The sequence below is a fragment of the Solanum stenotomum genome, chromosome 1 (assembly GCF_019186545.1).
Source record: "Solanum stenotomum isolate F172 chromosome 1, ASM1918654v1, whole genome shotgun sequence".
NCBI classification, from domain to species: domain Eukaryota; kingdom Viridiplantae; phylum Streptophyta; class Magnoliopsida; order Solanales; family Solanaceae; genus Solanum; species Solanum stenotomum.
The window spans coordinates 8,627,354-8,655,061 of NC_064282.1; the positions used below are offsets into that span (position 1 = coordinate 8,627,354).

At 36.9% G+C, this 27,708-nt stretch overlaps 1 protein-coding gene across 1 annotated transcript; it reads right to left on the minus strand.

Annotated features, from left to right (window-relative positions):
- Positions 1–2,428: 2,428 nt before the first annotated feature.
- On the minus strand, positions 2,429–26,247 carry LOC125875736 (uncharacterized). Its single transcript, XM_049556765.1, has 16 exons — positions 25,937–26,247; positions 25,205–25,338; positions 23,651–23,708; positions 22,327–22,542; positions 20,838–21,113; positions 19,988–20,122; positions 19,769–19,894; positions 17,442–17,486; positions 17,040–17,153; positions 6,363–6,505; positions 6,109–6,232; positions 5,348–5,422; positions 4,552–4,920; positions 4,361–4,453; positions 3,428–3,584; positions 2,429–2,837 (listed from the first exon to the last, which is right to left on the minus strand). Exons 1-16 carry the CDS (start codon positions 26,180–26,182, stop codon positions 2,572–2,574), a joined length of 2,577 nt encoding a protein of 858 aa, XP_049412722.1. The 5' UTR covers positions 26,183–26,247; the 3' UTR covers positions 2,429–2,571.
- Between the last annotated feature and the right edge of the window lie 1,461 nt (positions 26,248–27,708).

Genomic DNA, 27,708 nt, shown 5'->3' on the forward strand with positions numbered 1-27,708 from the left:
CTAATCGAACATTCTTTATGTACACATTTTCCACTCACTATATATTGATTATTGAGTATATATATATATACGTATAATGATTACCCACGTGAATAATTATTGTGGTTATTAAAATAAGGAATTTTTCAATCAATATGGACAAACAGTGTTTGGGAGTCGGATCAATTTTAAAATGATCAAGATATAATTAGGAGTTTTTTCTTCCAAAAATCATTTATTTAATGTATATATATTATGAAAATCATCTAGTTTCACGATCCTAATGTCCTATTCATTAAAAGACTTATTAACAAAGACGACTTCATATTTAAAAGGATTTGAACCTAATAAATATCTAATTAGAAATTAAATGAAAAAATACTTATCACTCCATTACCACGCTACATTCAACTAAAGTAGAATACCATTTATTAGTACGTCACCTTAAAGAAAAATAAACTTCATACTATCCATTGCGTGATTAAATTAAGTGCACACATTCCAACACTAGATATATATATATATCGGTGTGAAGAACCTCAACTTATATGGATATATAAAACACGACAAGTTTTCATTATATATAGGGAATATTTGCATGCTCTAATTTGCTTTTTCTTCTTCCAATCCTTTATATATTCTCCATATAGTACATGCTACAATATATATGGCCCATGTAGATTTTTTTTTTTTAAAAAAAGGCGAATCAAAAGTAAATATTCTGAACCAGCTTTTATAATCTGAATTTATTGAGACAACAAAAAAAACTTTAAATTTGGAGATTCTAATTCTTGATGGAACCAGCAACTTTCAGATGATTGGTCCAGCCCTACTTAAGGTGTATTTGACTAAATTCTTATTTATTGATAAAATGCATTATGTATATGTGTTTTTATAAAAAATAAATTAAACACATAACTTAGAAATAGAGAAATATAATAACGTTTATATACTTAGTGTAAACTGTATTCTTTGAAAAGAGATACATACTTACTAGTCATCATCATAGATTCCCACGTGAACCTATTGTAACTTACTGATATGTCATCTGTTTCAATTTATTTCTCTTACTTTAACAACTAACCAGCATTATGATTTTTGTCATGCAAGAACCTATACGGTATTGTTCTCCCATTTTAGTTTTATTTGTCCTATTTTTTTTAGTCGGTTTTAAAAAAAAGTCCTTTAATTATTCAACAACTTTTTAATTATTTGCAATTTTTCACATAAAATGCAAGGCTAGTGCTACATCAATTGACATTGATATTGTGAAAAATACTCGTATTAATCACTGTCACTTACAAAACGTGCTAGGTTCAAAGTGACAAATAGAAATGAATGGAGAGAAAATATTTATTTAGTTATTGTGGTGAGTGTAGTGGTGGTGGTGGGGTGGGTGGGGGGGGGGGGGGGGGGTGTTGAAGACAAAATGCATAATCAACTAAATAAAGAGTAAAGAGAAGTAAGTTTGGTTTAGAAAGCTGAAATACAGAGTGAGAGAATTGAGTGATCCAATAAAGGGTTTAAAAAAAAAAAGTTAGAAACATGCAGTGTGTTTTCTTCTCTTTTCTTAAAAGTAAGTGAATGCACGCCACAGTAAAAAATATTCTTGCTTGTAAACATGCTTTTTACCCGCATAGGAACTGAGAAAAACAACCCTTTTTTACTATGGATTTTTTAATTTCTTCCATCTTACTATTGCACTTATTGAATTATGGAAGAGTGTACATAACTATCATTGTTTTGTAGGAGCATTTAGTGTAATTAACTCGATTTCCTTTATATATATATGGATCGAAAGTGTTTCAAAATATAGGAATCTGTATTTTTATGTACAGTTAGCACAGAAGAGTATTACTATCATCAAGTACAATGATATTCCCTATTCGTTGACTTTATTATCTAATCTGCCTTTCATTTGGTTTTCACTTTACAGGATTTAATCTACATACATGATACATGTACTCTTCTTATAACATTAAAAGATTTTAAGAGTTGCTCATAATTGTATTTAAATAACTCACTAATATTGATGTGATGAAGAAATTAGTACACCAAATGACTTTTGAAATCAATGATCTCCACTGGCCCATGAGCAAAGTTAAACGTGAAATTTTGTTAATTAAAAATTGAAGACCAGACATGTTCAAAATCAGTTTTTTGTTTCAAGGGTAAAATAGTTGTACTGGAAAAAAATGAAGTTGGTTGTCATTCTAGTGTCAGATTTGTTTTGTCGTGTAAGAAAACCACCACAGTTTCAGATTAGACATGGGAATCCCTGCCGTAGACTTGTCATTTTTCACATAGTTTTCTGTTTCATCATCAAAATTTGCCCCACCTCATCCTCATTCATTTACTCTACTTCAAAAGTAAAGGGCGGGAATCCCAAATCTTAAATAGTTAATCATGATTGATTCGCATAAAAGTATTACCATTGACAAATATTAGCATGCTGATTGGAATAAAAAATGTTGTCATCAGATCATAAAGTTTAGATCTCATAATATAATACCCATAAAAGGTTAACACAACTCTATAAGAGAGCTTACTAAAGTTTAGCATACACAACTATATCTAGTGTTTTCTCATATTTCAAGATTTGATGAACATTTTTCGAAATTCATCATTGGATTTAGGATTTTCATCTTCCACAGAGTCAGATTCTTTTGGTTTGGGTTTATCTCTGTCAACCCAACCAAGTGGCCTGACAGCTCTGGGCATTGCAAACGTATTCTTACCTTTGAGCTGGATATTAGATGCCCGGTGATGACTAAAAGGTTGAAACCCATCCTCGGAACCTTCAACATAATTTTTGGCATCCGATTTTGAACTCTCAGTAGTTTGATCAGCATTATCACCTGCCATTTTTAACCCCCTCAGCTTAGATTCACCAAGATTAGCAACACATGAAGAGCATTTTTAAAGGAAAGTAAGACAAAATGCAGATCATGAAACATTGTTATAAATTATAATAGTCCATTCTACAGTAAGCTATATCGGGTGCTCAACACCAATAAAAGCTGCAAATGGTTAACCATTGCATAAGCCAAAACATAGAAGTAGTGATACAGGAAATCAGAACTAGATATAGAAAACACACAGCAAAAAAGACCCAAGGAAACTAGAAAAGAGGTGAACAAGGCACCATGAACGCCAAAATAACGGGAAAAGATTAGAAATCCATACTGGAAAACGTATTCAAGCTCCAGCAGAGAAAACCAGAAAAGGGGAAAAAAACGTCTTCGTCTCCTTGAGAATTTAAATAACACAGGCAAGTATGCGCCAAAAGGAACAGTATTTGCATCCATTAGAATTTCACCTTGTTACACCAGTTTCTCCAAAAGTTGACACAGAATGAATAAGTATCTATGAAGTAATTGCATTAAGGTAGAGAATGGAACTAATAAGAACGTGCAAATACTGTGAAAACAACTGAAGCAAGCCATACCTTGTCTCAAAGACGTACCGGGAGCAGCATTTCCTTTCTTTCTGCCCTTGGGATCTGACTTAGCAATGCTCACTCTCTTCCCAAGCAATGTCTGTTTGTTTTTTGCCACGGCTGCAGCCAGGTGTTTGTCATCCGAGAAATCCACATAAGCCAATCCCTTAACATGTTCAATGAAGAAAACAAGTATGAATCACATATATTATAGGTTAAAATGTTAGACTCAATTATGCACAAGTCCCACGATTTTGAGAACTTCACAAGAACTAATCCTAATAGCTAGTGGCACAATCTAGGCCGAGGATCTAGTCAGAATCATTTAATTGATTCTGATGAATGAGTTCTCAGTGGATCATGAAATTTCGAAATTGCTGGAGGTGCAAGCTGTGTCCAGACAAACTGTTCACTTAACTACTTTTGTGCATTCCCACCCAATACAGGTGACTATCTATGGGTTTCAAATGACAATTCTGTTCTTTTTCTTCTTTTTTTTCTTATCCATATATTACAAAAAATAGGATTCCTCCCTCCTATATGAAATGACACTGCTCAAAGTAGATCAGACATCTAATTTTCACAATTTATTTTATATACCGACTCATTGAATTTTTGCAAGAGACACTCGAATGCACAATGTTTAGAAATTAAAAAAATAGTAAAAATGTTGGCAAAAATAAAAGAACAAACTATTTGACTTCCCAGATAGTGGAGTATCTCATGAAATTGGATCCAGGAGTTGTGGAAAAGAACAACAAAAATACGAGGGGTACTTTTTAGTAATCACCAAAATTAGTGGGTGTATCATATTAAGAACTAGAGGGTAAATTTTTATAATTATATGGAAAAAGATGAGGTACTTTACACTGCATTGTTGAGACTAAGCAGGTAATAATAAGCTAAATTTCTTGCTGTGTATGGGTAGAGAAAGAGAGATACCCTTGACTTGCCAGTGAACTTGTCTGTTAATATTCGTATAGCAACCACTCCTCCAACATCACTGAAGAATCTACGTATGTCATCATGGGTTGCCTGTCTCAGTAACAAACAACTAATTAACTGAAGGTTGCTAAGGTATGCAATTTCATTCATGAGGGTTTAGGCTTCAAGAAATATCAACAGATAGCTACCTTGAGGTTAAGGTTAGATACAAATGCAGTACACTGGTCATTATACTGTTGCGGTTTCCCTGAAGCGACATCTTTGTTTTCTTTTTTGCTTCCACTCACTGATTTGCTGGCAGCCACATCTGGTTTTTTATTATTTACCTTGACCGGTTCTTTTGCGTGGCCTTCACCATCTTCAGAAATGATTTTAACATTTTTAGCTTTATCTTTGTGGCGTTTAGCAGGAGATTGTTCTTCAATTAAATTAGATACTGGCTTCCTCTTTTCACGCACATTTTTCCTAGAAGAATTGTCTCCATCATCTGCAGACACACTGACATTCTTAGCTTCTTGTAGTTTGAATAACTGCAGTTCTTCAAGGCGAGGAGTGACCTGAGACAATTAGAGAAGGGTGAAGCAGATCCCTCAGAAATAACATCCACCAATAAGATACTCAGAGAACAGATATTCCCATCAGAATAGGAGTGATGCACCCACAAAAAAAAAGAGTAGCTCCACCAGAAATATTTTTTTTACTAGAATGCGACTGGTGCATACCAAAGAGAAAAGCACAATTACATCACTGACGCAAGCTACGCGAGCAACATCAGGCAGATTGCTAAATTTCTAATATTTTTTATTGATTATGGAAAGATAGAGCTAACATAATTACTAGTCTTGAGTAATTAGAGATTTGTAATGTTCCCCTATGGCACATCAAGGACAGCTCCAAGTATCATCACATCTTACTCTACAACTGAAGCACGAATTAACACACATATGAGCAAACTCTAGAAGCAATAAAATTAACCTGCATTACCTTTTTAACGGCAAGGTCAAAATTGTCCAGTTCGCCATACTCTCTCTCGAAGCGAATCCATGAATTGCATATGTCCTGAATGATTCTGTTTTTTAGAAGAAGAAGGGGTATCATCTAATTCGAAATAAATAGCAACTTAGGCTGCAAAGAACAATCCAGTAAAAGATCAAATATAACAGATACGCGTAAAGGAAAGCACAAAAGGAGCCACATAAAACACCAACTAGAATCAAGAACTAATCACTCTGACACATGTTCGTTTGTAAAGTATGTTTCCACAATAAAATAGCAAAATTGATGGTACTTAATTAGTAGAGAGAAATTTCTCCGGTACAAGGCGCAATTTCTTTTCATACAAGATGCCTATCCATTAGATTAGGTCAGCATGACAAAAACCATGTTTCAAAGCACAATTACAGACTTGTCTACCTCAAACACACAGTACTGCAGATTAAAAGTTTGTTTTCATGGCCCCAAAAATCATTTCTAAATTGATTGCTCCAGAAACATATAATTAATAAGATCGTAACTAAACAGTTCACCTTGCCTTAAAGGAATTCCTGACTAAAGTAAGGACGGATCAGATGGAACTGAACCAAAGATTATGTGTAGTAGTTTGAGAAAAATTAAATGAACATGTTATAGGTATTGTTAATAGTTCAACGGCTCAAATGTTTCACAACCAACAAGCTCTAGGTGACAGTTCAAATAGGAAGCAGAATTTGACTGCATGATATAAGCAGTTTGTTACAAGAACGTACCTCTGAGCCAGTCCCAGGGAACCGTTTACTGTAGCATCTCTTAAAGAGAGATCGAGCTTCATTAATATTGCCCATCTCACTTTCCATAGCTATGTACCCTTGCCACACCTCTAGCACAGATCCACTGCAAAACAAATTATATTACAACAACGAAAATACAAGCAAGACAATTTTGGATCATATTACAAATTATTGAGCTTAATTTAATTTGCATGTTGATGTTTCTAATAATAACAGAACATGTGCATGAAAACCTGATTTTAAGCAGGTGCTCCCAGACACCACGGGCTGCAACTAGATCTTTCCCCAGAGTTGATTCTAAGCGGGCCCAATATCTGTACATCCGCAAAAAACTTTCTGTATTCTTCAGATGTGGAGACAAATAATCTGATGCACGCTGGAAGAGAAGGAGAGTAACTTTAGTTTCATTGTGGGTTGTGAAAAAAATTTATTTCTTGCAAGATTAGAAAGTCGTGAAAGAATATCAAGGATAAATTGCAGAATTAAGATGGTGTGAATGGTATAAGAAGTTTCAATTGCTAATCAAGCAGCAGTTGGCCTAACATGACTATTTAGATAGAGTTCATGCAAAATTCTCAATTTCATCAGAGGACAGGTGAGAACAAAATTAAATGTTGAATATTTCAGTGATAAGACAGCGCAGAAGCGTGTCACTTTAACCATTTGAGTTCAATAATACTGGTTTAAAACAAATGAAAAGGCCAGATGGGAGGCCTGTAATCAGGAAATTGAGATCTATTCAAATGAAGAAGTCTGAAACACAATAGTCGAATCGAGATATAGAAGTATAGCAAGTCATTCCAACTCCAAGTATCAGAAATTGTGGAAATCCAGAGAAAAGAATAGGAGACAATAGAAGAAGGATTTTTTTTTGACACTAGTAACATTTGTATTTCAGTCAGTACTACCTAAGTACTGAAAAACCATATTTACAAAAAAGAAGAAAAAGATTAGTCTTTCCAATGCTAAATCAGGAGCTAGATGGACCCTAAAACATCTATGATTGACTCAGTCTCATTGGAGTAGACATTTATACACCAAAAAGGTGATCCATTTCTGGAACCACATTAATTGGATACAAGTGGCTTTTGTTCCAATTTATATGGAGCCCAGAAATGGCTTCAAAGTACACCAATATAAGTCTTATTATCAAGAGTTGCTCCTCCTCAGCCCCACAAAAAATTAGTGTATCATCAGCATACTGCAGATGTGTGATCTCTACACTGTTTCCAGCAACCTTGCTAACTTCAAATCCCTGAATTTTTCCTGTTATCTTAGCTATATTCAGCATGTTGTTGAGTCCCTCCATGGCTATGATGAACAGGAAAAGGGATAGGGGATCCCCTTGCCTGATCCCTCTATGTGCATTGAAAAATCCTTCAGGTGACCCATTAATGAGTATTGAAAACTTCACAGTTGAGATACAGAACTTGATCCAGCTGGTCCACCTCCCACCAAAACCCATTTGACTCAGCATACTTGAAATGAATTCCCAGTTCACATGGTCATATGCTTTCTCAATATCAAGTTTGCATAATATACCGGGATTTTTCTGGGTCACTCTGGAATCAATTGCTTCTTTAGCTATGAGCACTGCATCTATTATTTGCCTGCCTTTGATAAAAGCCTTTTGTTGCTTGTCTACCAATTTATCCACAACTCTCTTGAGTCTTTCTGTCAGTACCTTCGAAATCAGCTTGTAAAAGCTTCCAATTAAGCTGATGGGTCTGAAGTCTTTGAGTTCCTTTGCTCCTGTCTTCTTAGGAATCAGTGCTATGTAAGTTGCATTATCGCTTTTTTCAAGCATCCCAGTTGAGTCAAAATTATGGAATGCCCCCATAATGTCTTGTTTAATGATGTCCCAACATTTTAGATAAAGCCCCATTGTGTAACCATCAGGGCCAGGGGCTTTGTCTATAGCACACATCTTTAGACACTCAAAAACTTCTTGCTCCTCGAACGCAGCCTGCAATACTTCATTCTCATCCGCTGTAATGGTAGGATGATTGCTGATATTTTCAGAAGGCCTCCACTATTCAGGTTCTGTATATAACTTCTTGTAGAAGTAAATGATTTCTTCCTTGATTCTATTTGGCTCAGATATGGTCTCTCCCTGCACTTCCAGCTGATCAATGTGGTTATATCTCTTGTGGGCATTAGCAGTTTGATGAAAAAACTTTGTATTCCTATCCCCTTCCTTGAGCCATAAAGCTCTTGATCTCTGCCTCCAGGCCACTTCCCCATTCTTTAAGCACCCCTCATACTCCATGAAAAGTGTTGCTTTTTTGGCTATTTCCTCCTCTGTTAAAGCTCTACTGTTTAGATGTGAATCCAGCTCAGCCATCTGTATGAGAAGGTTGTTCTTTTGCAAATTCAGATTTCCTTGTTCATTTCTGCTCCATCTTTCAATTTCCCTTTGAGAGCTTTGAGTTTACATGCTAAGATGTAATCAGGCTTCCCATAGAATTCAAAAGCATTCCACCAGTCTTTGATTCTTTCAACAAAACCTTCTTGGTTTAGCCACCAATTTTCAAACTTGAAATAGGATTTGGATTGTTCCCAGTGTCCACAGAATAGAGCTATAGGAACATGATCTGAAATCACTCTTTGCAGAATAGTCTGCTTTAGGCTATTGAAAAGATTATTCCATTCTATGGAGACCAGAATCCTGTCAATTCTAGATGCAGTGGTATGGTTATCACCTTTGTACCAAGTATATCTTCCACCACCTAGCTGTGGATCAACGAGGTCCATGTCCTCAATGCAATCTGAGAACTCTCTCATTGCTGAATTTCTCTTGCTACAATCCCTTTTTTCAGAGGGAAATCTACAAACATTGAAGTCACCACAGATGGCCGATGGTCCATCCATCAACCCTCTTACATCAGCCAATTCTCCCATACTAGCCTCCTCTCCACTTGACTGTTGGGAGCATACACACTAGTAATATGACATTCGAAATTACTTAACTGAGCCCTGAACTTGCAAGACAGAGTATAGGCTCCAACTTGTAAAGTTTCCCCTTCCCAAATTCTAGAGTTCCATAGTATTAGGATTCCACCTCTGGTTCCACTGGCCTCCAGATACGCATATTTAATCCATCTCCTTGCCCAAATTTGTTTGATTAATTCTTGTACATTGCCTTCTAGTTTTGTCTCCTGGAGGCAGACTATGTCTGCTTTCCAATCCAGAATCATATTTTGTACCACCATTCTCTTCCCCTGATCCTTCAACCCCCTAACATTCCATGAGATTAATTTGATCTTCATGGAGTATTCTGTGAGCTCCCCTTCCCCATCCCTCTGTCTCCATTGCTTTTGAATTTAACATCAAAGGATATCAGATTCTTTAACTCTTGTGCTCCTTTATGTTTTGTTCTCTTAACTTCTATTGACCTCTCCATTTTTCTTACTTGCCTGCTTGCATCAACCTGCTTAAGGAGTTCAAGTGCTTCCTCTTCCATCCCCTGGAAATCCACTCCAAACATCTTATGGAGTTTCAGTAAGTTTTGATGAATCCAGGTTGTGGCCTTCCTCTCCGTTTCAGTAAGAGCTCCTTGTTGTTGTGTACAAAGGGGTTCGATCTCCTGTACATCCCATAATTCCCCAGAATTTTCCATCCCCATTATTTCATGACTTGTTTCAAAATCACCTGTGACAATTTTCCCATGTTCTTTATCTTCAGTTACTTCCTCACTTGCTACGCACAGTTGCGCAGTTTCGTTTTCCCCTTCCTCTCCTTCAATTTCTAGTTGTTCTTCAAAGGTGAAAAGTGTAGCTTCCTGTATTTCCTGTCTTCTCTGCATGTAGTAATTTGAAAAATAAGTCACCGTGGTTTCATCCACTATGACCTCCTGGAATAGATTGTCCTTGGGCTGCTGGTTAAAATTGTTAGCAATAATATTTGCATGGTCCAGCCCATTAGGTTTCAGGGGGAATTTTTTTTAAAATTGTGCACATGCCCATCACGTGCTCTTTCAGTCAATTTAAAAAATTCTCCAGCTGTCCCCACATGTTTCTCCCCTGTTCCGTCACCATCATGTTCAGGATTCTCGGATATAGAAGTTGAAGGCTCTATTATCCGCTGGATCTTTCTTTTAGCCCCCTCATCTTCTCCGGCAACTGGTCCATCTCTCTCCGGCGCAAACTCAAAGCGAGTTTTCCTTTCCACCCATATCGGGATGATGAAGTTAACTCCTTCTCTGGTGATGGTGACTTCCGTCGGCATGCTCCAATCATCCCCTTGTGTCTCGATCCTAGCCCATTTGAGGTGGTTTCTTAGCTTTGTTTCCTCCTCCGTCGCCAGCCATCCTCCACAGAGTTCTCCGATTTCGTGGAAGGTCTCTTCCGTCCAAAGATGCATTGGAATACCCATAGCCCTAATCCAAGTGGATTTGGGCTTGTAAGAGATAGGTACACATCCTGCAGTAGGGTTCCACCACTCTAACTTGAGTATGCTTCTCTTCCACATCCATTCTCCCTGGAGAACTTGTTCTGCCATGTATCTGTTTGGGAACTCGAAGAGGTAACAATTGTCCATCATCTCATAGATATTCATCCCAAAAGCCTTTTTCCATATTGACAGACAAATTTAGAAGTATTGCAAGAAACATTAAGGATCGTGTCGAAACTTGTTCTTGGAAACAAAAAACTGTTAATTAAGCAGTCAACTATGATAGTGGACACCACTACATGTTTTTTTTTGAAAATGGTAACGATGTATTATATCACAAGAGTACATGGGTTGTACTCAAACCTTATATACAGATGCACTCTAGACGCTCCTCCTCTATTTCTACATTTTGTCTAAAACATCAACTATAGAGGCAGTGTCATTTGAGTATAATTGATTACACCAAAAACATAACAACAAAATGCAGTTTAGTTTAACATCCTGCACACTATTTTCTATGCCTTCAAGACATCTGGAATTCCTTTCTTTCCAGATTGCCCACCATATTAAAGCAGGGATAATTCTCCATCTAGTTCTGTCTTTTGCAAGGGCACCTGCCTCCTCCCAGCTGTACAATGCCTCGGTAACTCTCCTAGGCATAGTCCAGGATATGCCTTCAAGACTCAAGAAAATCCTCCAAAGCTGCCGAGTGTATTTGCAGTGTAGAAATAGATGGTTTACAGTTTCTAAGGTTTCCACACATAGGAAACACCTAGAGCATAAGGTTATCCCCCTTTTCATTACATTATCCTGAGTCAGGGCAGCTTCCTTAGCTAGCAGCCAAATAAAGCATGAGACTTTGTGTGGGATTCTACACTTCCATATTTGTTTCCAGGGCCAGATGGGACTCTGCTGGCTTGATTGATCCATCAGCCTGTAAGCTGAATGCACTTTGAACTCTCTTTTATTGTTGCCTTTCCACCAAAGCATATCCTCATATGCTTGAAGTCCAGTAAAGTTTCCAACCAAGTTGAGGAATTCTGCCAACCTCATCACTTCCCAGTCATTTAGTTCTCTCCTGAAGATGAAATTCCACCCTTGTGGTGTCCATAGTTCTGCAATAGTTCTTTGTTGGAACATTGCCAGATTGTAAATATCAGCGAGAAGAGTTTCCAGGTTACCTTTCTCATGCCATTCATCCTTCCAGAATTTGATCTTCCCATTCCCCACTTTCATCTTGAATTTGGGTTTAACTTCCTCCCATAATGCTCTTATGGACCTCCATAAACTGATCCCATAAGGTGTGGTCACAATCTTAGTCATCCAACTATCTTCATTCTCATATTTGGCACCTATCACTCTTCTCCAAAGCGTTTGGTTTTCATTTGAGTATTTGCACAACCACTTCATTAAGAGTGCTTTGCCATGTAGCTCCATATTCTTTATTCCCAGACCACCATTCTTCTTTCCAGTTGTCACTGCATTCCATTTAACTAGATGAAAGCCTCTATTCTCTTTGTTTCCTTGCCACAAGAACTTCCTTCTTATGCTGTCTAGTCTTTTAGTGATCCTTGGTGGGATGGGGAATAGAGACAGCATGTAAGTTGGGAGAGCATCCAGGACTGAGTTAATAAGGGTCAGTCTGCCCCCTCTTGACAAGTACTGAGTTTTCCATCTGGCCAGCTTCTTCTCACACTTCTCTATCACACCATTCCAAATTTCTAAGGACTTGGATTTTGCTCCCAATGGCATACCCAAATATGTTGTAGGTAGAGTACCTACTTCACCCCCTAGAATTGAAGCTAACAAGTCTATGTTGTTGACCTTGTTAGAATAGGAATAGGTTTATACATTCCTATTAGAATAGGAATAGGTTTACACAATCCTATTAGAATAGGAATAGATTTATTCAATCCTATTTAGAATAGGAATAGGAATAGGAATAGTAACTAGTATCCTACTTGATAAAGGATTGTATTCTAGTGTCTATAAATAGGATCTCAATGTAATAATGTAGACACAACAACACAATTTAATAATATTTTTTTCCTATATTTCTCACAGACCTCATTGATAGTATACATAGAACTTTTAGTCCAATTAATGTGCAACCCGGATACCCCTTCAAACAGCACCAGGATCACCCTTAACTATTTGAATTGGTCTTCCTCAGCTCCACAAAAAATCAGTGTATCATCTGCATACTGAAGATGTGTCACCTCCAAGCTTTCTGTATTTTCTCTAGCCACATCAAAACCTTTTACCCATCCTTTCATATTTGCTGTCTTGAGCATATTATTCAGCCCCTCCATAGTAATTAAGAACAAGAAAGGAGACAATGGAACACCCTGCCTGAGTCCTCTTTGAGTTTGAAAAAACCCTAGGGGACCCATTAATCAGAACAGAGAAGCTAACTGTAGAAATGCAGAAGCTGATCCAGTTCAACCATTTTTGTCCAAATCCCATCATCTCTAAAATCTTCAGAAGGTACTTCCAATTCACATGATCATATGCTTTTTCTATGTCCAGCTTGCATAGAATGCCAGGTTTCTTCTGCTTAATCCTGGAATCTACAGCTTCATTAGCAATCAACACTGCATCCATAATTTGTCTCCCTTTTATAAAAGCCATTTGCTGTGAGTCCACCAGTCTGTCTATCACAACTTTCAACCTTTCTATGAGAACTTTGGAGAGTATTTTGTAAATGCTCCCTATGAGGCTAATTGGTCTGTAGTCCCTTAACTCGTTGGCTCCTTTTTTCTTTGGAATGAGTGCAATGAAGGTAGCGTTGATACTCTTCTCGAAGACTTCTTGCTCATAAAAGTTTTGAAATATGTCCATGATGTCTTTCTTCAGTACATCCCAACACTTGATGAAGAAACCCATTGTGTACCCATCTGGACCAGGAGCCTTATCGGCTGCACATAGCTTTAGGCAATTTAGAACTTCATTCTCCTCAAATCTGCCTTGCAGGGACATTTTTTCCCCTTCAGTCAACATTGGACATTCAACGTTATTATAAGAAGGTCTCCATTGATGTGTTTCTCTATACAGGTTCTTATAATATGCTATTATCTCCCCTTCAATTCTGCCTTTCTCTTGAGTAACCTCTCCTTGTATCATGAGTTGATCTATATTGTTATATCTCCTGTGAGCATTTGCCATTTTGTGGAAGAATTTGGTGTTCTTGTCTCCCTCCTTCAACCATAGTACTCTTGATTTCTGTCTCCATGAAACTTCCTCTTTCTTGACTAGCTCTTCATACTCAAGTAAGACTGCAGCTTTTTTTGTCGTTTCCTCCACAGTGAGAGTTCTATTTACCCTTTCTGTATCTAATTCTGCTAACTGCTCTAACAATCTCCTTCTTTGACTGCCCAGATTTCCACCCTCTTCTTGTTTCCATTCCTTTAGCTTAAGTTTCAGTGCTTTAAGTTTGCATGCCAAAACATAATCAGGTCTTCCTGTGTAACTGAAGGAGCTCCACCACTCTCTAACTCTATCCACAAATCCTTCTGACTACAGCCACCAATTTTCAAACTTGAAGTAGCTTTTATTCCTCTCCCAGCAACCAGTAATCAACGCTATTGGTATATGATCTGAGCCCAGCCTTTGAAGAGGAATCTGTTTCAAATTGTTGAAAGTATCATCCCATTCTTTAGAAATCATGATTCTATCAATTCTGGAGGCTGCCTCTTGTTGATCTCCCTTAAACCATGTGTATGCAGCGTCTTCTAAATGCATGTCAACTAATTCCATGTCCACTATGAAATCAGAAAACTCTCTCATTCCCTAAGTTCTTCTGTTGCAGTTCTTCTTCTCAGATATGTACCTAGATACATTGAAGTCCCCACACATTGCCCAGGGTCCCTCCATCAACCCCCTTACTGAGCTCAATTTTTTTTTGAAACTGGTAAGGTTGTATTCTTCAGCATTAAGGGCATGCTGGCCACCACCAAAAAGTGTCAATTACAAACTTCCTATCAAATCTACAATCTGATCTGTATCTACTATACACAACTGTTTACACCAAAAAAGTAGAGACACTATACAATTCCATTTGACCTTGTGTATGGAATTGGATCTATTGTCAAAACATCTACTGTTCCTTTCCTTCCAGATTGACCACCATATACATGATGGTATTAACCTCCACCATCTCTTCTGGCTCTTGGTACCCCCTCTCCTTACCCAGCTCTTCAACACGTTTGATGTACGTTCTGGCATTGTCCAATTCAGATTTGAGATGCTAAGGAACAAATTCCAGATTTGAGCAGTGTAATTACAGTGCAAGAAGAGGTGGCTGTTAGTTTCACTTGTCAAATTGCATAAAAAACACCTAGGGACCACTGCCTACCTTTCTTCTGAAGTACTTCTAGTGTTAAACAAGCTCTCTTTATCACTAGCCAAGTGAAGCATTTCACTTTTGTAGGAATATCCCCCTTCCAAAAATAGTTCCAGAGGTGTGTTGGTCTCCCGTTATCATCAAATCCCCCCTGATTTCTTCCTCCAGCAGCTCTGTCACGACTTTTGTGTTCATGTTCTGCTTTCCTTCGCCTGAATTGGACACGTGCAAGGCTGTTATGTTACTAGCCAATTTATGGGTTTCTGTGTGGCCGATCTTTGTCCCTTGTAAATCATTAAAAATGACACGTGCTGCAAAATCAGGGCCACTGGGCCATTTAGAATTGTTATTCTTCTTGGGCTTTCCTGATGGGCCCAGTTCAGCCCTCTCATTTAAAAATCTCACATGCCTCTCACGTGCTCCATTCCCCATTGTCTTTCCAGCTGTCGAAGTACAGCCCACGTGCTTCGACGTACTAAAATCCCTAAAAGGATGGGATTTTGGTACTATGTCGCAGATATTTACGCCATCAGACCTCTGGGTAAATCTATTCCCTGGGCAAAAGACCTCATCTTCCCCGGCGACTATGCCTCCACTTTCCGACCTTATTTCGAATCTGGGTTTGCTTTCTGCCCAAATTGGAAAAAAATATGTAATTCCATCACAAGCGACAGAGACCTCTTTCGGAAGGTTTCTCCCGTTGTTTTTCACCATAATCCTTGCCCACTTCAGGTGGTTTTTTAGCTCAGTTTCTTCTTCTGTCTCAATCCAACCTCCACACATATCCCCAATTTCTTGGAAGACCTTCCTAGACCACAAATGCAATGGAATCCCCACTACTCTAATCCAAGTTTCACGCACAGTTGAGGGGCTAGGAGTGCAACCTGTTGTTGGACTCCACTAATCTAGATGAAATATGCTACTCTTCCACCTCCATTGGCCTTGGATGATCAATTCCGCCATGTATCTATTGGGGAATTCGAAAAGGAACATTTCGCTGTTCAATTCGTATATGTCGACTCCAAAGACCTTTTTCCAGTTTGTTGAGGACCAGCTCCTGATATCCGCCAGAGTTGGTTTCTCCTTCTTTCCTGCAGTGCAATATCCTATAAGACATCTCTTGAGGAGATCTTCCTCCTTAATATTTACTGGCTTAGTAATCAGAATGCTTCCTTTCTTGGTGTTTATCTCGGCTCTTCTTAAATTACTGCTCCCCCATTTACTCTGTTGGACAGCCTCAGCATAAGAGTATTCTTCCTCCATCACCCTTGAGAAGGAATGCTCCTTCTCTCTTTGCTGACATTTAATGAATCTCTCAATCTTTAATGCAATATCCACCCACCCTGCATTTAATGCAAGTTCCGGTATGATTAAGCCCGACCTTCCACCACTATTTAAGGTTATCACACTCATAAATTTCCCATATTCATTTTGCTTCTTAGTACAAAAAAGCTCTGCCTCTCTATCTGCTAGTTTCCATCTTCTCGTCTCCTTTTTGTGCTCTTTTGAAGCCTCTCTCAGGCAGAAACATATCCATTCCATAGCTTTCTTGCTCATAACTGACCTCGTCATCATCTTTCTGCTTCTTTCAACCCATTCATACCATTCAGACTTGCTCGAGTTCCATCTAGTGATGTCAAATGACTTAAACCCAACGTTAAAATAAATTCTATTCTCTTCCATCCTAGGCTAAAGTGTGTAGCAATTATCACAGTGGGTGATAATTGTTGGCTTAGAAAGAAAAGGGACACCACTACATGTAATTTGCAGAACTATCATGTTGAGCCAACTCTCTATTTAGTGATTAAAGTAAGTTAAATCAACCCTGTCTACTTAAAGCTTACGTAGATGGGGAGTCGAGGACACACAAGCACCACCATTGAAGTTTCATAAACCAAGAATAATTGGTTGTTCTTGTTGTACAAAGAGCCTGTTTGACCATTCATGCTTTCACTAACCAATTTAGCCTTTGGTATACAGCTAGTATTTTACCATCATTAATAAACTTATTTACCTTGTAAAAGAAAAAGAATTAAAAAATTTTGATTTTGGATGTTGTGTGAAATCCTCTGCAAAGCAAGAACCAACAGCGAAGCAAACAAAACCTAAACTGAATTCCCAGGCAAGGGTAAACACCAACAGGAGGTCAATTTTTTTGAGCAATTAGTAAGTATACCTGTAAAGTTTCCCGTATAATTATATAATCTAAGTTGCTGCTTTCAGCTCCAGATGTCAATAAAGACAGCCTCCGCCTTAAGCCATCAACTCTTGTGAGAAATATATCAAGATACTGCAATATACATGAATAAGTTAATAATCTAATAAACTTTTCTTTTAACCCTTAAAACACACTCAACACAGCAAATGGTTAGAACCAACTCTATAAAATCGATCCCTAAATCTCTTTAGGAATTTCCCTTGTTCTCAGCAAGTGGGCATTCTCTCTTAAATCTCAAAAGGAGACCACTTACGCAGCAAGACCTACGTAATTTTGACCCATAACATACTAAACCTATTGTGCAGGAATGGGCAGAGGAAAAATTGACTACTGATAACAATATAAGACATATGCTCCAACCTCTTCAAAGCTTGAGAAAGTGCACTGTAGAGACTTCTCAAAAACCTGAAACATTGATTAAGAAAATGAATAAGAATCCCGGCAGTAGCCACAAGTACCAATACATGTGCTTTTACAAACATCAGAATGGAAAGTGGAAGCTAATGCACTTAATTCTTCTCATTGTCTAATACACTCTCATATGCTCAGTCAGATCAAAATAAAATAGCACCAAAACAGCAGAGGAAAAGGAAAAGAACAATTGGACAGAAATCAAAAAGCAACAAGACAGCTATACAGAAAATATAGGATACACAACAACTACTATTACATCTCAATTCCAAGCAAGTTAAGGAATATATGGGAAATGATCAGGAGTCAAATATCCAATTCTTTTAACAATGAGGGATTCTGTCAGTACTTAAAATATGGGTTAAGTAACGGACAGAGTCAATCCAGGATCTCCAGCAGATAAGTTGAATGCACAAAGGAACATACTATTCCAGCTTGTAATTCTGGTAATAGATGACAGTTAAAATCAGAAGAATATTCAGTGACTGAAAATGAGTGTTATATTTGCAACAGGAACCAGTGAGTCTGGAAGAGAACCTGAAGGGCTCCATGCTATGGACGGGTAACAAGGATAGCAAATTTACTGTCAAATCTTGCTATAAGTTGGTAAAGCAGCCGAGAGAGGTGTTGGCCCTGGAAAATTATCTGGAAGACAAGAGCGCCCCAAAGTAGCTTGTTTTGGGTGAAATACAGCTCATGGTGCTTGCTTGACACGAGATAATCTATAAAGAAGAAAAAATCTCTTGGGAGATATTTTTTATGTGAAGACACCTCAGAATCAGTCAACCATCACTTGCAGTGCAAACAAAGATGGCAGATTTGGATAATATTTTGGAACATTTTTGGAGTTCAATTGGTGATGCTGGCGACTTGAAGAGAACCCTCAATAGTTGGCAAGGCAGAGAATCAAGTTTGGGTTACAATATCCTTGGTGTATTATTTGGACAATATGGTTAAAAAAGAATCCATACATACTTTTTGAGGTTAGGAAGGAGACATCTCTTATATAAAGTTTAGATGTCTTCTAAATTTAAGCTTACGTAATAGGGGAAAAGAGACTTTCTATGATCATAATTTATTTTCTTTTTTTTATTTTATTTTATTTTTATAACCGAGAAATCCACCTGTGACCCGCCCTCACGGCCTTCTAAACTCGGTGGATAATTTAAGCTTACATAATAGGGGAAAAGCAGGACTGGAAGCACGGCATAAGGTGCCGTTAAGTCACTATGGATCACCAAAACTGAGACTATTTTTTTGGGTACCCTGGTTAGAAAGGAATCAAATGCTTTTTTGAAGAAGCTTTAAAAAAAATTGATGAAGAGGAATCAAGTGTTTTTAATGAATGGTGTAACTTGTTCACAAGCTCAAGTAAAAACAGTTGTGTTAGTCCCACATCATTTGTGGGGTGAGCAATTGAACTCTTTATATGGTCTTGGGAAATTCCCACCTCATGAGCTAGCTTTTGGGGTGTGCCCAAAGATACCTATCAAAACAAAATTAGGCCCAAGATCTATTTTTTTAATTCAGTATATACCAGGGCCTATCCTAATTCTTGGTTTACCCAATGCTCAGTCCCATAGTATATTTCCCACACTCGAATTGACAGGTGCCACATCATCTGTAGGATGGGAAATGACACTGTATATGATCTTGGAGACTTGGACGATCCTCACGGCATGAACAAGCTTTTAGGTTTGAGCTAGGCACAAGATCCATTTTTATCAGGTTATAAGGGTTTTTGCCTTAACTGTTACTTTTATAAAATAAAACAAAAAAGCTTTTGACCTTTTGGTCTAAGTTGGTAAATGTACGTGATTTGCATATGTTGGACTGATTTTCTCTTCTCCCTACAGCTACAAAGGGACTTAGCTCACGTTCGTATACATAGCTTGCACCTGTTGTGTACCGATTTAGAGCAACAATTTTACCTTGTCAAAAATAAGTCCACGGCTGTCAAATCCAACACCCCCCTTCCCTCAAAAGGAAAAATAGAAAGTAGATGAAGCAAAATAACTGCAGAAGGTCTTGAGAAGGTCTTCAAGTGGAAACAATAGAAAAGAACAAGAACATGCATTCCATTTTGCTAGGATATAACACACACAATCAAGATTCCAACTTATGCTAGTGTCTCGAAACACAAACGAGTGTTCCACTAATATGTCAATCATAAATGAGCAGATAAATGTGAAAGCACAATAACAAAAGATGAATATCTCATAAGAACAGTTAAGTCTTAGAAATCAATATCAAGCAAAATTAAAATGAAGACATACAGCAGATAGCTCGTCCTCAGAAGCACGACCGCGTTCAAGAGACAACAAGTATCGCACCCACAGTTCTCCAACCCAGGGACAGTTCCTTGATGCCCTTTTGTAAATGTCTCGAACAAGACTGGAGGTCTGCAAAGAAATGTACGTTACTTAGAGCTGGATCAGTTTTCCTCACATCAAGAAACAACAAATTAGTTAAAAGGATGAAGGTCGGAGAACCACCTTCAACGTCTTATCCATGTAGTGAGTATAAGTAAGCCAGAGTTCACTAGATATAGGAAATTCAGTTATGGCACGCTCATATAAGATCTGTATCCTCGCTGGATCCCCCAATGATTGCTCAAATTTTAAGTAGTCCTGCAGGAAAACACCATGCATCAACAATTTTCACGGATAATTGAGTCTAAAATATCTGGTAATATGATTAAGTCAATAACATCACTAAAGATGCTATGCTGTACTTATAGTGGTTGAAGTTTGGGTTCATCTCACACAGGATTGCCTAATTTCAACAGTTATCCATGTTACTTCTATGAATACAAAGATAGAGTCTAAGTGCCTTAGCCAAAATCCAACCAGCCAAAAAGCCTGTTCTTGATTTTAGACCTTAACAGCCAAAAAGTTACACATAAGCAACACAATCTTACTCTGGCACTCAAATCAATCAAAATGATCAGGCAATCAGCAACACAATCTTACTCTGGCACTCAAATCAATCAAAATGAACAAGCAATCAACAAACTTAAGATACTATTTCTGTAAAAAAAGAAATACAGTTTTTTTTTATGTTCCTTCTTTTCCCTTGTAATATGTATTCAGGAATGCAGACAGCAGACATATATCACCTATCATATGCAACTAATTTCTTCTTCATAGAAGTACTATCATTTGAATTTCTGTAATAAATCAAACTCCTGCACCTTAATGATTTTAAATTGCTCCATTGCCTGTTAGATAAACTCCATTTTCATGTTATGCAGATCTCCCAGACACATCACAACCATTGTTAAATAACCAATTTTTAGTCCTGTTTCAACTTGGTATAATATAGAAGAGAGTATCAGGAATGCACCATAAAGTGTTGAAGCCTTTCTGATTCAGGTGCAACTTTATGAGATATTTGATTCTCAAGATGAGTCCTCGCATTCATCATGTCGAGGGATTTTTGATAAGAAGAGGCAACTTGTGGCGAGAGTCCATCCAAGTTACTGGAGTCTACATCAATATTGGCTCCTTGTTCTGCTTCCCAAGCCTTGTATGTGAGGAGAGTTGAACATAGATCAGCAAGAGGAACAGACAACTGGCGATGGAATAAATTCCTAATTCGCTGGACCTGCTTCTCTCTCGACTGTGTTAAATGAAGCAAACATCAACAGTAAATATTTTTTTTGAGAAGGAACATCAACAGTAAATATCAACAATCAAATGTGCTAAATAAATAAAGATCAAGTTGGGTTATCAAAAAAATAAAAAAAATAAAGATCAAGTTGGGTTATCAAAAAAATAAAAAAAATAAAGATCAAGTTATCATCAAACATTGTCCAATATGGAAACACCAACGCCATACGGCAATCTTCTTTACACAAATATAAGAACAGACTATCAATTGAGGAAAGTTCTAGATCTCACATTCTCTGATCTTCAGCACAGATACGTATAGACATCTTTGCGAAACCAAAACCTCTGACCTAAAATTCAAGTCACAGCTTAACTAACTGAAGTTACTAAAAATAGATACAAGTTTCTTGACATTAACTCAATCAAATAACTGAACTGAACGAAATATTACGTGAACTCATAATAAAAGAGAACAACTCCATATGTGCTTTCTTTTTCACGGTCTTCATTCAATAAGGAAAATAGGCTTTCCCAGTATTTAAGTATCATAACATTTCAATCTACTACTAGTTGTTGAAGTATGCTTCTCTAAAGGGAACTCCAATATTAAGCCATATCAGTCTCATGACAGTAAAAGCAACCTAAGCATTTGAGGTATACCTCTTCTTTGTATCTGTTCATGATCTCTTGACAGTCAAACAATGACACAAGTTAACCCATTTAATTTCTTTTGGGAGGGGGTGGGAGTGAAAGTTGCTTCAGAGGAACAACAAGAAGATGCAGCAATCATTTTTACTACCCCATGCTTAATCCAGAGGGGGGGGAACTAAAAGCCAGTAAAATATCATAAACAGTGCTTTAGAAAAGCTCTTAAATTGAATAGCAGCGAGCTCCTCAAGCACACGACTCATGATATAGAGTACCAGCTTCCCAAGGGAAATATATTTATGAACATTGAACAAAAACATGCAATATCATGCCTCTAAATTCTCTCATGCTTGCAAGGAAACAAAGAGGGACAGGAGGTGGAAGACGTACACAACCTTAAAAAAACAAGCGCTAAAATAAAGAAAGAACGGCATCCAACTCTTTGACAGTACCAACAACACAGTGTCTCAGTCTCAAACTAGATAGGGCTAACTCTAACTAAATCTTTTAAATTTAAAGGCTTAAGAGACAACGGCACACATAAAAGGAAAGAAAGAGAAGTGTCAAGCTCTTACGTCTGCATCAGTTTCATCAATAGTAAGGAAAATTGCTTGTTCAAACTCCCGGTATAATTCCCATATCCTGCTGCCTTCAGCAACATGCAAACCAGTAGCAACAAGGGCACGCTCAAACAGATTTCTTGCCTTGGAAATTCCAGCTGCAGAAAGCGTACGGACTGATTGGTCGTGCTCTTGAACAAAACTTAAGTAGTCGCACCACAACGCAACAGACTGCATCAAGCAAATAACTATCAGTACATTTATTTTGATTCTAGCAAACCATTTCGTGTATTCATAAAACAGTAACAGAGATGATTGTTCACATGAAAAAGTAATCAGGACAATCCATTTTTTTCCTCTTATTGGTAACCGAGAAATCCCCAAGGGCCAGTGCTGTTTGAAACTTGGAAGATAATGGGCACACCTCTCTGCCCCTCTCCACTCAAATACCAGGCTTTTGCTTGTGGCAGAGATCCAGCCCATGACGTGTGCCTAACTCCCGCATTAATTGGGACAATTCATGTTATGCAGATATTGCAGAAAAACCAAAGAAAAGTTTCTTTTCCAAAAGTTCTTCAGCAGATCCCTGCAGTTATTTTTTGATGTTTGTGGACTGAAAGGAATTGAAGATGTTTGGAAGGAATCCCAACTCCAAATCATTCTCTTAAAGCTTGATGTTTTCTTACCATTTTTTTGGGGGAGGGGACTAAATTAATCCCTGTTATTAGTACTGAACATTTTGATACATTGTAAAGGGGCTATGGAAGTTGTACTTTTGTAACCTCACATCTTTCTTGATGTCTTCTTAACAGAATGCCTAACTTTGTCAAGAAAAAGTTCTAACCAGAATACAACTTTGAACTATTACTTATTTGATTCCATCCCCATAAATAATGAAGAAACTATTGGAAGTTCTCCAAATAGTAGGATGGTTAAATTCTTCAAGTAACCATCATACTAAGCAGCAGGACAAGAAAAATGATTATTACAAAATCACAGAAAGGTTTCTAACACAGATTCTTCTACAGTTCTACTTTACCAAGGGCTGGCTTCTTGTATCTTTTGTGTCTTTTGCAATACAAATAAATATTTGATAACTAGATTTTCCATCAAATTCATTTCAATAAAGACAAGGCAACTCTTAAACAATAAAGTGGTTCAATAACAATTTAGCTTATCTTAAAGTCACTAGGCACAGGTACAAAGCAATTATATTTTGGATCTCCCAAGTGAGCCAGCTTGCATATAGCACGGACAACTAGAAAGCATTAGTGTTTTCAAACTAGAACCAGAGCCTGGCTCAACCCTAAATCCTCTTCAAGTTTAACACACTGCTTACCAGATAGTCGGACACCCCACAATCAAATAGCTTCTCAATTGTAGGGAGAGCATTGAGCCTGCGAAAAAGACATGCAAATTAAAATATAAGACAGCAAAAGTGGCTTCTTTTCCTGTTTCATTATATGTCACTGAGTTAAACAGGGGAAGTATATACACCATAATAGTTTGTTTGTTTATTTGAGAAAAGAATGAATAAATCAAGGGAATTTGTGCGTCTCAGAAACACTCATATTACATGAATAGTGGAAGAATATACTCCATGTCATTTACGTATCTATCAGCCTGTGCAAACATACCCGTCATTTTATCTAACATCTAAATTTGTTAGAAAAAAAGTCAGATTTGAGCATTACTCCATATAAAAAGCTCCATTCCATTTGTCTTCACCTACCATGAATCTTTTTTCTTCCTTGTCCAGACCTACTCCCCGTCCTTTGTCTACTATGGCTCATATGATAAAGCTAACTCCAAAAGGAAAAAAGTTCTCTAATAAATGAAGATCCATATTCTGTTGTAGATTGGAAAATCATAAATCTTTTCCCTAGTTCCTTATCCACTCTGCACTTTGACTTCTCCACACGTTCAGTTTCTTCAGTACAACAATAACATACCCAGTGTTGATACCATCAGCGATTTTTCTCCTTTGAACTTCAATATTAAGCTATCCAAAAATCAACAGCAATGATAAATAAATCCAAGGCCCTCTTCATCTAGTCTGGTTCTTCTATTTTTTTTCTCTCACCTTATCTTAAAGAGCAGACTGGTACTTTTTTTAAAAAAAAACAAGTGCATACAATGAAATATTATTTTTAAAAAAAAACAGAAAAGCAATCATCCACTGCGGGGGAAAGCAGAACATGTAAGAAAAGTTACAAATTAGACAGGACAGGTCAAGCATGTTATAGGGGAAATCACCTATGCAAACATCATCCGGAAAATGGAGAATACTGAGTAGGACGTCCACAAGTCAAATTGTTAACCGGAAAAAGAAAATCTTGTTTCAAAGTAGACAATGGTGTTCACTATTTTAGCTTGGGGACATACTACATAGTGATCTCCAATCTCCACTTTGGATGTTGCTGACGACTTCAGTCTTGTTCTCAATAAAGTGGAAATGAGAGCGCAAGAAAATGCGACCACTAGATAAGTATTATTTGGGGAAGGAAAATACGATATTTACAGAAAAAAAAACATTCTGCTTTTTATTTGTTCTGCTCCCTTCACTACTTAGAGATCCAACTGAGCATACAGGAGCAGCATTCACTATAGTAGAGCAATAGAATGTAATGCATCCTGAATAAGCTCCACATAGATCTTCTGTATTGTCCTTTTCTAGCCTTCCTATGGCCCTAACCTATACAGTCCCTCACGTTTATCCACTGTCCTATTACAAAGAACCTACAGACTAAAGATGCCTCCATATGGTACAAATATTTGTAGTTCTTCAAACAGCCACCAAAAAAAAAGCAAAGAAAAAGCATTTATCTAGAAATAAAACAGTAATTTTATCAACAAAAATAAATAAATACAGTAGAAAAAAGAAAAGTGATACCCTGAACTAAGAGAGATCTCATCTTTTGTCCACTCCTGCCACATCTCTGAACTCAAAGGGAAAATAGCACTCATGGCTTCCCTAGCTTGTCTAAGCTTCTGGATATCTCCTTGCTTCCTTAAAGCTTTTATGTACTACACAGCCACAACAAAACATTAACAAACATATATGTTACAAAAATTAAAGAAAATAACTCCAACTGCTCATTGCTTCTGAAAATGAAAAACCATTTATCATCACAGCCACAGGTCAACCCAAAGTTTAATGAACATGTGAGATGTGCTTGTTGTAGAGGAAATTGTCCTCCGAGGCATGTCACCTTACATTATCAAAAGAAACTGTTCTTTGCCAAAATGACAAAATCACTTTTCTCACTTACGGATGAAATTCACTCTCTACCAATCTTTTTTATGGGTTTTATAAATGGAACATACCCTGAGGCCGTGCTACAAAAGTTTAACTACAAGAAAGTGCAATTCACCTAAGATAAATCATTGCACCAAAAAGATGCATCTATGTTTAAGGGTAAGAATGTAGTATCTAATCTTTCCTTCAAAAATTTCTTTACTAATATCTCAACTCTTTAGACATCATTGTCAATCTTGCAATCAATGCATTAACACCTTAGTGACACCCAGTGCTTGTATTACTATCAAATGATACAGAAACTATTTTCCGGAACACGTTTTTCTTCCTACTAACTTAGTGAATGAGTAGGGGAAGAGATATTACTTGGACATGAGTGTCGTAATTGGAAGGGTTATTTAAGAGCTCAGTTTTAAGTGCTTGAATTTGTGTATTCTGATGTGCATCATCTTCTGAATCGGAGTCGGAGTCGGAGTCGGACTGAGAATCAGAATCTAAATCTTTAGCGGATTTGTCGGCGTCGAGCATATCTTGGTCTTCGTTTCCGGTAGGATTGTCGTCGGAAAGTTGAGGTGGATGAGGAGAGGACTCTAGGGTTTCAGTTTCCGCCATGTTTGAGTATCAGCTGCTTGAATGATGATAGTGTTGCAGAGAGCTTGATAACTCCGCTAATGCTATAAAATGAAATACAATGCGACGCCGTTGGAAAAACTACTGGTTTTCTTAATGTGACAGCGGTAAATATACACTCAATTGAATTATTTCAAGGAGTTAATTTCCTAAATAATTATTCATGTTTGGAAATTGCATTCAAATACTATTTTTATTTTATTAAAGTATAAAGGCATAATATATATATTGGACAATAAACTTAGCTTTAAATTTTAATTTTGATCTCCAATTTTCATAGTGCACAAACAGACACTTTAACTATTCAACTTTTAAATAAATAAACAGACGATTTTTGCAGTCAAAGAGCGTGAAAGGCAAACGCTCCAACGTGTATTAGTGAGTCACTCAATGGTTGTCAACTAATTAAATATTTTATACGTCGATTTTAAAAATAAAAAATAATCATAATTAATTTTAATTTATATACAAGAATCAAAATTAATTCCTCCTAATCTTTTCCTTTTCTTCGTCATGTTTTTTAATCCTTTTTTGTAATCCCGAAATAGCAATTCTAGCGTGTTCAGTATAATCAAGTTCAACCACCTAAAAAACTTGCATCCAACTTGTTTAAGAAGAACAAATTCACTATCAAAATTGAATCTTGAGAACTAAAATTTAAACAAAAAAAAGATGTCTTAAATGGAACCATATCCAACCTGAATTGTTTGTGGACCAAGAAATCTTCATTATAGCTCTTTTTTCACAATGACAAAAAAATATAGAAGCCATTTGCACTAAATATGAGTACAAATCGTTCTAAAGAGAGGAAAAAATCTTGGTTTGAAAGAGGAGGAAAAAATGAGATTTTGATTTGGAAATATAAAGAATAGTATAAAAAAGGGATTCATTAAGGGTAGAGTTGTGATTTCAGTATTTTTTTACTGTTTTGGACCTCGAAAATTACTCCTAACGCACGCAAAATAAGTGCACATCACGCATTTTGTCAACTATGACTCGCGTATTTATTTATTAAAAAGTTGAATAATTAAAATGCATGTTTGTGCACTATAAAGGTTGAAGGTCAAAATTAAAATTTGAAGTCAAGTTTAGGATCCAATACACGTATCATGCCAAGTATAAATATCACTCAATTATTATTATTTTATTATTATAGGCATCACCTCAAATCCCCTATGTTTGTGCATTATAAAAGTTGAAGGTCAAAGTTAAAATTTGAAGTCAAGTTTAGAATCCAATATATGTATTGTGCCAAGTATAAATAACACTCAATTATTATTATTATTATTATTATAGGCATCACCTCAAATCCCCTCTCTCCCCTAGTCAAGATAGCTCATTAAACACAATTAATTATAATCTTATTTCTTAAAAATACATTAATTTATTAAAAAGAAATTTTCATACATGACATTTTTTATCATACTTAAAATTTTATATAAGAATAACTTTTTAACTTATTATAATGTCATCAATTTTGAATAATTATGACTCTAACTTATTATAAT